Source organism: Strix aluco, chromosome 19 (genome assembly GCF_031877795.1).
Source record: "Strix aluco isolate bStrAlu1 chromosome 19, bStrAlu1.hap1, whole genome shotgun sequence".
NCBI lineage: Eukaryota > Metazoa > Chordata > Aves > Strigiformes > Strigidae > Strix > Strix aluco.
In genome coordinates, this window is record NC_133949.1 from 8,071,680 (window position 1) to 8,085,244 (window position 13,565).

At 48.8% G+C, this 13,565-nt stretch overlaps 1 protein-coding gene across 4 annotated transcripts in view; it reads left to right on the forward strand.

Moving 5' to 3' along the window:
- The window catches only part of CAMKK1 (calcium/calmodulin dependent protein kinase kinase 1), a 108,422-nt gene that overhangs the window by 63,970 nt on the left and 30,887 nt on the right, over nucleotides 1–13,565 (forward strand). For all 4 annotated transcript variants that reach the window (XM_074844806.1, XM_074844805.1, XM_074844808.1 and 1 more), the window contains exons 8-9: nucleotides 931–952; nucleotides 2,924–3,012. In XM_074844806.1, coding sequence (XP_074700907.1) covers nucleotides 931–952; nucleotides 2,924–3,012 — 111 coding nt within the window. The remainder of the gene's footprint in view (nucleotides 1–930; nucleotides 953–2,923; nucleotides 3,013–13,565) is intronic.

A 13,565-nucleotide genomic window follows, 5' to 3' on the forward strand; every position in this document is an offset into this window, starting at 1 on the left:
TCTTTGCTAATTACTGCTGGCGTTAAGTACTGCTGTGAGCACTCTGCTACGTGCTCACTGGGAAGAAAGCAGGGGATGGAGGGTGCCGATAGAAATTGAGTAACCAGCAATGGCACAAGATGGTTGAGTAATGAAATGCTGCCACAAGCTGCAGCTTCTTCAGCCTGGAGAGCAAGATGAGCCAATGCAAGCTGGCTTGTTGCGTTTGTACCTTCAGCTGGTCTGACATCGCAGCTGTAAGCAGGGCTGCCTGGTGCTTTGGGGAGGGTGATCTGCTCGGATTTCTTGAGAGGTGCAAGAAATTCCTTAGTAATTCACAAGGAAAGAGCTCTCCTACTAGGCAAAGGCAGATCCTTCTGTTTGCGGAACAGGTCAGAGACAGGATCAGAAAAACACATTGCCACAAAACCCCCTAATCAGACACAAACTCATGTGCTCTATAAACCTCAACTCACACCAAATCCTCTCCAATTGCCCCTGCCAGGGAGTGTTTACCTCTGACAGCCATGTAGCTGTGCTGCTGATTGACACAGCAGAAATGGAGCAACATGTTCTTACAGCATCTCATTCAGTATCAGCAATTTAGCAGAAATATCGCACCAAACACCCTCCCTGAAGGTACTGAATAAGACAGGGCTCAAATCAGCAAGGGCTGACACCAGGAACAGCAGAAATGTGGTTGATAAATTAGCACCCGCTATCTCCCTGTGTGTTGCTGGTAGGAGGTGGGGATATTTGTCTTTGCTGAAGAGAAGAATATTTTTGTTTTGCATCTTCTGGTGTCCTTGTCATGGGTGAGGGAAGAGAATAAAGTGGAAATAAATTGATGTTGCAGGTATGGGAATGGATGTGTTTTTGTAGGAGCTAAAAAATGAATAAGCCCAGTCCCCTCTTCCGATTCATTCATGGTTTGATTTCCTTTTCTTGCAGTGTTTGACCTCCTGAGGAAAGGGTAAGTAGCCCTCTTGGGACCCCTTGTGTTGAAATTTTTGGTGTTCATCATTAGCTTCCTAGGTGAAATGGAGGTTTGATATGTACAGTGGGGCAAACAGCTGTCTGCAGGCAAGCACGGAGGAGGCAAAATCCAGCTGTAGTGGCCTTTGTGCTGATACAGCCTGGAATGATGAGGTGGATAGTGATGGGCTGGAGGACACGTCCTGGTGTCGGGCTTGATCCGGAAAACAAATGTGATGCCAGTTCTCCATCAGGTGCCTGGAAAAAAAAGGTTTTAATAGGAATATTCTGCTGGGGTAACAGCTACATTGTGGCTTTCTCTGGCACAAGGGGTGTGAGGTTACATCAACGTTTACTTGCCAGCTGCCGCTGCCTTATTTTACCCCTAACACTAACATATTGTGGGGAGGCTGTTTTGTTGCTCTATTTTTTCTGTAGCAGGAGAAGTGATAAGGTGGTGGGAGTCCCCTCACTGCTTTTTGCTACACCTGTGCTGATGCTGCGGCTCTGCAGAGTCACAGGAAGGTTGGGAGAGCTGTGCCCAGGATGGGGGAGATTCCCAAAGGGCTTATTTTTCTCTCTGGCCCAATGAACAAGCCTCTTGCAGGCTGCCAGCTCCAGTGGGTTGCTGGTGAGAGGCTCCCCAGTCTCCCTGGTGACCAGGCTGATGACTGTCCTGTAGGAGAGGGGAAGAAAAAAAGCTCCTGTAATCAGCTGTGGCCAGGGAACGTGCAGTTCGGCTGAGCGCAGCCTGTCTGCCTCTAGCAGAAGGCAATTAGACTCCATTAGTGGCTCTGCCAGTCCTGCTGCTCACATTATTTCTCCCTGGTTTCAGCAGCAGAAAAATGTACATGAAGAGGGAGGGAAGGCGGTGGCAGAAAAATGCAAATGGGAGATGAAGGTCATCAATCAAATGGCAGCAAGGGAGAAGAGAGAAATGCTACAGGAAGGATTTGCTGCTGGGTGCTGAGGGGAAGAACAGCAGAGCCTGGTTTTGGTGATGGGCTATTCTCAGCCAGAGTTTGGCTTGCAAGGGCAGTGTCTCAGGAGCACTCACTTAAATCCAGCTCAAATCAGTGGGTGTATGTCCAGATGAGGGTGAAGCTGCCAAGCACAAGCAGGATTAACCCCTAGTGCAGTGAATTCCTCAGCTCCTGCAGCTGGTCTGCTGGGAACAGAAGATGCTGACTAGCCCTTACAGCCTCTTTGCCCTCAGCTTTCAGCAGGCACAGGCAGAAGAGGGGCTTTTAGAGGATACTGTGTGTCTCCTGGCAGTGGTGGCAGACAAAGGAAAGGAGAGAAGCTGACCAGGTAACCATGGCTGTTCAGGGCTGAATGGCTGAGTTCTGGTGGTGGCTGAACCCTGAACAGCTAAATAGGTTTTCAAAGCCGTTTAGCACAATGTACTGGAAATATTTCCACTTAACCTTTGAGCCAGTGGTTCATGTCTAGATTCTGACTTGGCTCAGATTAGCTGCACACTGATGTTGCTTCAGGACTAAGCCCCAGCAGCCAGGACATCCAGTGCACAGCAACAGGCACTCTGTCCCCACTGCTGCCTGGTATGTCCTGGTCGTGCTGGTGCTCACAACCATGAGCAGCTTTAGCAAGAAACCAAAGGCCAGATCCAGTTTTGTTCTTTCACTACACTTTTTCCATAGGACTCAGTGAAGTGTGTTTGCCTTATTTTGTGCAGACAGCAGCAGTTAATCCTGATGTTGACGAGGCCTCTGTGGCTCAAGCTGGCTCAGGGACTGTGCAGAGCCACCCACCACTGCTAGCTGAGCTCACTAACCTGGGTGTCAACACGTCCAGAGGGGTTGGCTATGCCTCCATCCTGTGTCACAGCACCCAGAACCTCTCAGGATCCTGGCCCACAATGCTGGGGACGTGGTGATGGAGAGCGTGAAACTCCTCCGTCAGGGAGTGTTACTGTAAAGTACTTAATTACTCTTCCTCTTCCTAACAGGCCTGTCATGGAGGTACCAAGTGATCAGCCCTTCAGCGAGGAGCAGGCTCGGCTCTACTTCAGAGACATCGTCTTGGGCATTGAGTACTGTGAGTACCACCAGCACTGAGAGCAGCTTTGCGGAGCGCGTGCGTCAGCCTCCTGCTCCGCTGGGGAGAAGCCTCTCCACTCCGGTGGGCTGTCGGCCGAGCGAGTCAGGTCCCCAGTGGGGGGTTGCCCTGCTCAGGTTTACCCAGACAGCATCACAGATGCCGGGAGCAGGTGTTCCTTCGGAAGGACATTAGGAAAATAGTGGCTTCCTTTTTTCTTCCATTTGTCTCTTTTTGGAGAGTGTCTTTGAAGGCAATAGAGCCAGAAAAAGGGTGTTTGCAGTGACACGGACTGAGTAGTTGGCTTCATCTGGAGCAAATTCCTGTCTCTAGCTCAGCAGGGCAAGCGCTGGCCATGGGGAGAGCTGGCAGGCAGCACAGGGAGAGTGTCTGTCCTTGTCTGCTCCCTCTGCAGCGTCAGTCTGAGTGACTCCTCATCACCCAGGGCTGTGGGGTGACGAGACCCCAGCACTGCTGTACCCTCCACAGGGAGGTGGTGACTCAAGGGTGTTCCCAGGCTTTGTCTGGAGACTCCAGCAGCATGGTTCCTCTTTGTAGCCTGTTTGATTATCATTATCTTTTTTTAGTAAGTCTTCTCCCAGTGTGGCTGAGGCCGGATTCTTTGCTGAGCGCCTGTCCTGAAGGCAACCGCAATAGGTCTGTAAATGACAGCAGGGGTTTTTCTGGCCCCATTGTAGTTGACATGTCCCTGCTGGTATGAATCTGGCAGGGCTGGGAGAAGAGGGGTCTCTGAATTGACACAGGATAGAGCAGTCTATGCGCTGGCATCTTGTGAGCGTGGGCCCTGAGGAGCAGCGAGGGCTGGCTGGTGTTACCCCTCATGGACTCTTAGCAGAGCTGGCACATACATGTAACCTCTTGCTCTCCATGGCGGGGGATGTGAGGCTGTTAGATGGTGCATTTGCTCACTGCTGATCTGCAAACCTTGTGCTGCAGGCTTTATGGCTGGGCTTCTCTTCTAACCTGTGCCAGCAGTGGGAGGATGACCATGAAATTGCTGGTTGCTTTCTTTTCTGTAAGACAGACCTCTGAAAGTAGCAAGCACAGTAGAGCTGGGCATTTGTGAGTGCAGGACACATCTGTACCATGCAGGGGGGTGTAGGTCAGAGAGCCTGGTGCTTTGGTGCGGTGTGGCACTGGACATTACTCCCATGCTGTGTCTGTATTACACTGCACATTCCCACTCCTCCCAAGGCTCCCTTGGCATTGTCACCAAGTCAGAAGGTACAACTCAGATCCCCTACTGCTCACTCATCTCAGGTCCCTGCCTTTATCCTCAGCTCTGCTGCTTGCACTGGAGCAGCTCACGCACAGGGTGCTGCCAGGGACCCACGTAATGTGGCCTCGTATGTGAGAGGTACCTATGAGAGGCCTGGTCTGCAATTACTGCTCCGGTACCAGCTGGTGCATTGTCAAACTGCTGGTGAGCTGCGTTTGTCTCTCTGCCTGTTTGATTCTGCTGGCTTCCTTGTAGACAACCTTCCACAGAGTTCAGTGGTCTCATCATCGACTGCTTTCCCTGCACACCGATGCACTAAAGATTTGACCATGGTTGGACGACTGAATATGAGGAGGAAGAGTCAGTGCAGCTTGTGCAGAGGCAGTTCGTGCCTCACAGATCTATTGGTTTTCCAGAGAAGACAACAAACATGTAGATAAGGTGATCCTGTTACTACATTGTGTTTCAGTTGCCAGTTTTTGATTACATCCATGAACAGTAGCTCATAAAGAAGCTTGTAAGTCTCTTTGGTTGGATGGCCTCTTGTGGATTAATAACTAGACAATCAGGAAAGTAGGAATACAGCTTTCACAATGGAAAAATCACTAGTGCAGGTAAACAGGAATCCATAATGTGGCCTGGGTTGTTCAATGTATTCCTAAATGACCAGAGAAAGGGTAGAGTACAATAAGAGAGATTGGGGATGACATCTAGTTATTCAGGATAGTCATTGTTAAAACTGACTGCAAAGACTGGCAGGAAGATGCCATGATAGCAAGTGATGGCACGATAAAATGGCAGATAAAAATTCATGTTGCTGACTGCAGAATAATGCATGAAGGGGAGAAACAACACTAAAAATACATACATCGTGATGGGCTCTAAATTAGCTGTTCTCACTCAGGCTTCATTCTGGATAGTTCTCTTGAAAATGCCAGCCCATTACTTAGTGACATTCAACAAAGCTAACCAGATTTGGGGAATTATTGGGAATGAAGTAGAGAAGAAACCAGAAAACATCATTATACAGTTAGTTGGATCTGTAAGAGCTTTAGGTACAGGCAAGGACTATCTTGAATATTTTGTGCAACTTGGCTCAGCCTGTCTTAGAAACAGCTCTTGAACTGAAAAAGGCGTGAGAAGGGTGATCAGGATGGTCCTGGAACATCTTATGTACAAAGATGGAACATTGTCTGTACAGAGATAAGACCAAAGCTCTTAAGATTTAAAAATTATCATAGGAAGGGGTGGTATGACAGAGACTTATAAAATCCTAAGTGTCAGGGAAGTGGTGGACACGGAATGAATCTTCTCTGTCTCTAAAACCCCAAGAACTAAGGGGTAGCAAACAAAATAATCGGGTAGCCAGTTTAAACTGGAAGGAATTACTTTTTCATGTACTGTATAATTAAACCGTGAAATTCAGCACTGGGGAGATAGCAGGTGTCAGAACTAAACAGGCTGCAAGTGATTAGACAGATATGTAGAAGAAAAGGACAATGAAATATGAGGTTACAGGCAGAGTTTGCCATCAGGCTGCCTAAAGTGGGGAGTGTAGGTGCTGGAGGTGTTACATCTCTCTGCCTGATGCTTTTCCCCAAGCTATTGACCCTGGCAGGAGACAGGGTGCTGGGGTAGGTGGGCCTTTGGTTTGACTCCTCTTCCATCCTCGTCTCCCCTCCAGCAGCTTGTCCACATTGTCCTTGAGGTTCTCTCTGTGCTGACCTGACGGCAGAGGTAGCTGCGCTGTGCCAGGTTCCCGGTGACTGCTCTGGGTTAGCTTGGCATCTCTCAGGCATGGCAACCTTTTATAAGCCTGGCTTACTTTGGCAGTGCAAACGCATGGTTTTGGTGGCAAATCTGAAGGCAGGGCAGCCAGCAGAGGGAGGGACAAGGACACTTGAGCAAGTGATCATCATCCCCAGTCAATGGGCAGTGAAAAGTGTGGAAAGTCAGGCATGTGCAAGGCAGAGCTGTGTCACCCTCCCTGTTTATTCCAAGGTGAGATTTTTCCAGCTGTTTCAACCTTAGGAAATAAACAGCTGCTTCTCTCACAAACCAGAGGGAATTGTTTCAAATGTGCTTTTAGAAAGCCAGTGTGTAGCTGCATCAAACTCAAAAGTAATGTTTCATGCTGCCACAGTGCTTTGAGCCATGTCTGCCTCAATTTTACTGATCTCCAGTGGCCCCTGCAAGCTCAGCAGCTCCTCAGAGCCCCGCACTTCTACGAGGCTTTTGTTGAAGACTCACCTGGTTTCAAACACCTGCAGAGAACAAGTCTCTGAGCGTGACGTGCCAAGGCAGAGGAAGTTGGTTTGCAGTGCCCTGGTCCATCTCCACATGGAAATGCAATACCACCTCATTTTTTGTCTAAAACCAGTGGGTGGGAATAAAGTCAATGTCTGCAAGTCTGTGACAGTCCACATGCTTCCAGGTGCTGCCAAAATCAGCCAGGTCACCCCAGAAAGTTGGTGGAAATGTATATATGAATGGGAAGCTCAAGACTGTTTTTCAGTAGAGTTTGAAGGGCAAAGATTGCAGCTTTTTCTTTTCTTATTAACATTCACATTATAGCAGAACCTGCATGCCTTGGCTGCGAGATCCAAGCTGTGCTGTGCTGGATGCTGCTGGCATAACAGTTCCTGCTCAGAGGAAACTTTGAGTTTAGAAGATAGTAATAAAAAAAAGGTAGTAGTAAAGTGTGAGTAGTCTTAGGCAGAGGGAGTGAAGCTGGGCAATAAATTATAGGATGCCCAAGCACTCCCAGCAAGAGGAACAATAAGATGCTTTATTTTGGGCTGTTGAGTAACTACTTATTTTATTAGCAAATGAAAGTTTAAAATGGTGTTCTCAGAACTGCTGGGTAAATGCGTGGCTATTATTATGTGATTAAGAAAAGTGCACCGTTCGTGCGCGCTGAAGGAAAAATGTTGCCAGGCAATCTAGAGATTGCAAGGTAATTTTAATGTAAGCATATATAATTGTTATGTAATTTGGGAGACTTGATAACCATGCAGCTGCTTCAAGCTTGCCGTCATCACAGCAGCAAATGCATCATTGCTGGTTGGGTTTTATTAAATTAGAAGTTGCAAACTGGATTCCTGTCGGAGCCTGCAAGGTGTTAATCCAGGCCAGTTCACTGCCCTCGGTGTGGTGAGCGGGAAGGGGCCGCAGGGGCCAAGCTGGTGGGAGACATGGGCTGAGCTTTTAAATTACTGGTGGTGGCACGTGGTCCATGGCCACTGTGTGTCTGTGGGGACTGTACTCCACTGGTTATTCCTGATGCTTGCCTGGGGTGGAGGCCTCCTGCAAGAGGGCTGGCTCTGGGGACAAGTGTTTGGAGGGAGGCAGTGATCAGTGTGATGAGAGCAGAAGCATCCCACACCAGGTGGGAAGCCTGGCTTCAGCATGGTGGGAGGCAGGGACAGATGCCCTGGAGAGGGCCGGGAGCTCCCCCATCCAGGCAATGGCACGGTGCCACCTTGCTTTGTTGACTGCTTTCATCCAGGTTTCTTCATTTATGTTTAATAGCAGGAAGTGCACTTTGATACATGCATGGTCCCAGCCTGAGCAAAGAAGAAACAGAGGCAGGGTCAAGGTCTGAGAGCTGGGGAGATCTGCCTGTGGTAGAGTATCCCTTCCTCTGTCCCCCAAACTGCTGGGAAAATATTTTGACCTTAACATGTGGTAATATTGCTGGTTCACATGTTTTGTTTTCCTATACCCGTCTTAGACCTGGGCCCTGTTGTGTGGACTATGTCAGGAGTTATTTGAGCACATGCAAACTTCCAATTCCCATCTTGGTGAAATGGGCCCTACGAAGGAAAGTGCTTTTGCTCCCGCTTGCAAGGCTTGCCCAGTACTGATGGCATTGCACACACTCCCTCGTGAACTGGGGATGCAGGCTGTCATCTGCGTGTTGTAAGTACTGCTGGAGTGGTAATTTCAGAATGTACTTAAGTGCTTTGGATGGAAAAGTTTTGCTGGATTATTTGTGTCATTAACTAAAGCATGTGCTTAAGCGTTTCTGTGAATTGGGGATATGTGCAATTACCTCCCTTTCCACTTGTGAATTCCCTCTAGTAGTGCTTATCTGGGGTTATTTAAGCTTCAGTCTCCCTTCTAGTCAGGCAAACATTGCTTTCCCAGTGGTACTCAGCAGAAATAGATGTTCTGGATAGTGAATAGTCGCTGAAGGAGTTAGCAGCCGTGACAGGAGTCAGTCCTGAAAGCTGGGAGGTGAATACGGCGCTGCCCCGCAGAGCCAGGCAGCCGTGCACCCTGCAGCATACCTTCCAGCACCCTGAGACCGGTGGCCCGTGCATTTCCTCAGCCAAACATTATGTCTTTGTATTTATTGGCCTCCGATATTGTTCCATTCATTTGTGCAATCCCTTTTTAAACTTGTGTAAATCTTCAGCATCTTCTATCTCCTGTTTACATACTGTGGGGAGCAGTTCCTGTTCAGGGCTGAGTCTGATCCTGCAGGTTTCAGCTGATGCCAGCAGGGACTTGGGAACAGTCATGCCATCTCTGTGCCACCCCTAGTTTATAGACCTCATCACATCTTCATGGGTGGCTTTACAAGGCTGCAGAGTTCTTGTCTGTGCCAAGCATCCTTCCACCGCTGTGACCATCTGTCAGAAAAAGCTAGCAGTCCTGGAGCCCCCCCAAGCCTGGGGGCCCAACAGTATTTCAGAGTTGTCTTCTACAGTAAATGTGGCTGAAAGTACTGCAGGAGTCAACATACCCCTCCACCAACAAAGCCTACAAGTTTGCTGGACAGACAGATTATTCTGCTGTTTTACTCTGAGTATCCTGGATATGGTGATACCTGAATATGGGTTTGACTTCTTGAAGGCAGTAAAATTTCCTTCTGGATTGACTCAGTGTTGACTTATATTTAATAACTGCACAGTAAATGGGTTTGAATGAAGGTGAATTTGGTGTCATGCCAGTTTGCTCTGGCAAATGGACAGTGGAAACCAGTACCAGGTGAAGCGTGTAATGGGAGGATTTTCTTCCAGTGTCTGGCAGCTGTCAGCTGGCCAGAAAGGTTTTCCTTGTTGTGAGCAGATGTTCGGTTCAACACAAGGAGTAGATACCTTAAGCTCTTCTCCAGTGGCAGGAGATGTATGTGGGAGCCACAGCAGAGGTTGTGAGGGAGAAGCATACTCCATCAAAAGACATGAGGCATATGCCAGGCAAGTATCCCCATTTGGTTTTAGGACTGGGATGCAAGCATCTTTGTTTAGTAAGAGCCTAAGTAAGGAATAAGAATAATCAAATGCAAGGTCTGTCTAAGCAGGTGGCCTGGTGGTGACACGAGCCAGGAGCAGACACTTAACGCTGAACACGCACGCAAGCTTGACCGGGGAAAACCCTGCTGACTTGCACAGTCAAGATGAAGCACAGCAACTGTCCCTTCTGCTGTGTAGCTGCAAGCTTAGTATTTTATTCAGCTCACAAGAAGCTGAAACGATTGCTGTCAGTGTGGCTGAAAGGAAGAAAAAACATTATTTCCTGCATTGTCCGTAGAAAATGCACAATTTCCCTACTATGACTGTGTCTAGGGAAACTAAGGGTGACAACTCTGGTCCCCTCTGCAAAGGAATGCTTGTCTCATCTGAGCGACTGGGTTGAAGGGAAGGTTGTGACATGCAGCTGAAGCTGTGAGCAGTTCCCTTTCCAGCAGCTGTTCTCTGCAGGGCACCTGTGCGAATGCCTGCGATGCTCCGGAGCCCCGCGTGCTAAGCCTGGAGCAATAACAAAGTGCCTGACGTGCAGATCAAAGCTGGCTTTTCTGAGATAAGACTTAATCTACTTGATCATCAATATGTAAGTACAATTTCCGTTATCTTAAAAGGAAATTTAAGAAAATAAATCAACAGCTGAGTCAACACAGTCTTTTCTCTTCTGAAGAATATCTACTGCAACATAAGCCCGGGGTTGGTGCGCTGAAGCATCAGTGCTGTAGATGGGTTTGATCTGGTTTGGTTCTTGGCAGAGGTGAGTTCCTCAGACCTCTTGTTGGCGTGGGCCAGCAGAGCTGGGACACAAGTCAGTGCTGGAGCTGCTGCATGTTCTGCTGTGATTCCCAACAAGCTACTTGATCCATCTGTGCCTGCATTTCCCTGTGGGAAATGGGGACCTGCTCCTTCTGTGCTCCTGCCTCTTGCCTGCACAAGTTCAGAGCCCCTCAAAATGGAGCATGTTGGGGTGAGGGCTCTCGACTGCAACTACAGCTGCAAGGTGCTGGGTGTTATAAATGGCACCACCAGGAGAAGAGGAGCTGGCTTGTGTTTTATCATGTGCAGACAATCTCTGTTTGGATGATGAAAAAAACCAAAAAAAACCTTTCCTGTAGCTGCAAGTGTTACTGATACTGATCGATGAGGACTTTGTATAAGAGTGAGAGTAATTAGCTGGTGGAGCAGATCAGAGAGATGTGCTAGAGCCTCTTAAAGATCAAGCACTCTGATTTCTGTTGTTGTCTGATGCAGTTACGTAGGTGATTGTGCTTGGGTTTAGAGGCAGCCCTTGGCACAGACTGTGCAGGTGGTTTTGACAGTACTTGCTGCACGTACCCTGCTCCCCGCTTTCCCAGGGGGGTCCCTTGAGCGTTGGCAGGTGTAGCCGTGGCAGGAAGCTCTGCATGTCCTCTGTGAGTGGTGATAGGTGGTGTGCTCACGTGGCTTGGAGGACAGGTGTAGACGGGCAGCCTTTGGCAAGGCTACTTCTCCTTCCTCTTCCCCGTTGCTTCCTACTGGCAGTATCCCATACCCATCCCTTCTGCCAGGAGCACTGTGGTCAGCCAGGTGCTGAAGATGGAGCACAAATGGAAGCTGAACTCTTCCAAAGGGCTGGGCAGTGTTGGGGCCCCCTTTTGTAAAACGTGGGCTTAAGCAACATATTCAAGTGGCAGAGGATTGATGGATGCATCAAGAGAGTGGCAAAATAGTGAACAGAGATGAGAAAATCAGAGCTGGGATCCTTGCCACAGCTGCTACACTAAACCACTGCAGTGAGCTGAGCATGGGAGGGAAGGAAGGTGTTTCCCTTGCACAGCACATTGTGTCCATGTCCTCCGGCCCTTTCTCGGTGGAGCATTGAGGACAAGGACAGAGGCTTGCTTCAAAGAGCAGCCTTCTGTTTTAAGCTCTGGATGGTGGTGCAGCAGTTTCCTTGGGAGGGTGTTAAATCATTTCTTTGCTACAGGGGTGATGTGAGAGTAATACTAAGCAGACTCTGCAGTAGCACCATATGGATTGCTTTTGCCCTTGAATGGGAATGGGATTCTGTTTTTAATCAAGTATAATTCAGCATCGGCCTCAGTAAATAGCAGGATGTGTCAGTGCATTGCAGAGTTTTATATGTATAATTTTTAAGTGAGCTTTTAGCAAGTTGGTATTGCTGGAGCTCTAAGGTTTCCAGAACAGAATGCAGTGAAAGTGGTCCTTTTTTAAGAGGACCAAGGAACAATTCCTCTTTTTCTAGCCCTTCTGTCTCTGCTCCCTCCTGGTCTTCACTGGGTGTTAATCTAGGCAGACAGTTCCCAGGTGTTTGCTTCTGAATGAAAAGAAAAGCCTGTTTAGTCTCCGAGCAGCCTGCGGTATCTAGAAGCAAGGAGCATTTGTGAAATGAGTTGCATGACATGAAAAAAGCTGTCTTGTCCCACCGAAGGCAGCCAAGGGACTGAACAGAAAGAAGTGATGTGCTCAGCAGGGCTTTGCTGACGAGCGGTGATGGAGCAGGGAGGCAGAGCGGCAGGAGACCTGGAGAGAGCCCAGGCAGGGCTGTGTGCTGCGTGCACAGAGAGGAGCCAGCTGGCCCAGCAGCAGAGATCCTCCCCAAAATCTGCCCCTTTCTCCAGTCCTATCTACTGTACCGCAGCCACGGAAGAGTCACCCCTGCCTGAACGCTGCCTCAAGATACAAACGCTGCAGGATCTCTGAGCCACAGCACAGTTTACAGCCGTGATGCTCCACCTCAGCCCTGCCCCATACCTGCCCGAGCAGCGAGACCCTCTCGGGGACAATGTGTGTGTTAACAGCGGTACTTGGAGTGCTGGCTTTCTGCAAGAGTTTCATTTTGTGATTATTGAAGTCATTTGGCTCTGACTACCTATTGGTTCTTCAGGGACGCTGACCCCACGCTGACCCCAGTTCAGAGGCACATAAGCCTGTGCTTCCTTTTACTACCATTTCCACATCACCTGCTGGCTTTTCACAGAGATGATGTTCAATGTGCATCAAAGCGATGTCCTAAATGGGCATGTTTTGTGTTCTGGAAGTACAAACTAGCTGCTCATTCCCTGGACAGTCCGCACCCAGAGTGTTTGCAGGCTTGGAGGCATCTGGATGGCAGAGTACCACCAGGCAGCTGTGACAGCCTCCTGGCTGTCCCACTGTCTAGGGCCAAGAAAGAGAAACCATGTTTCTGGTTCTGATGAAGTTAGGGGAGAAGTGAGTGTAGACAGCCTGAAACTATTGAAAGGATGTGAGTAATCCAGGTGTGCCACTGGAGAGGCTTTCAGAGAGTCCATCCTGGGACAAGTTCAGCCATAAGGACCAGCTGCAAGGTCACAGGCAGCTTTTCATGAAGCAGCGGGTGCTTCTTTGTTCTGCCCCTGTTGGGAAGGTGAGAAAACAGAAGTGGGCAGCCCCAGCAGGGCACATCTCACACCCCCATTGCTCTGAGAAACTGGGTTACTCTGATTTGTACATGAACACCCAAACTATTGTATCCATGCTGCTAATACCAACTGAATTAAAATACATCTTAATGAAGAAACAAAGCCCTGAAGAGCAGATTTTCAAGGAGACCTTTTATTTTGAGTAGCTGTTTCATATGGGCTCAAATTTGAACACCAAAGTACCAGCTGCTATAGGCAGTATTGCAGTGTACCTGCTGGAGGCTGTGTCTGAAATCAAGGACAGAAGAAGATGGTCCTTTCCCAGTTGTTGCTCACACCCTGAGGGTTCCAAATCCTCCTCTGAGGTTCTGTCGATGTGCCTCATAGCATCAGCCTTCACCAGGCTTTTCTTAGGTGCCTGCGCTCCATGCCCCAAGTCAGGAGACAGTCTAGGCTTTTAGGCATGATTTCCCTTGTTTCTGAGCACCCTTGGGCTCTAGGGTTTGACTAAGTCCAACTTCAGATGTGCCTAGTCAGGCTTTCTAACACAAGTTGTGATGAAAATATAGTACATGGGCCTTCACCTGTCCAGCCTGCTTTGTTCATGGGGAGACTGTGAGGTTTAGTAAGCAAGCATTTCTAACCCGGTTTGGGATCTTTGCATAGATGATGCTCTAG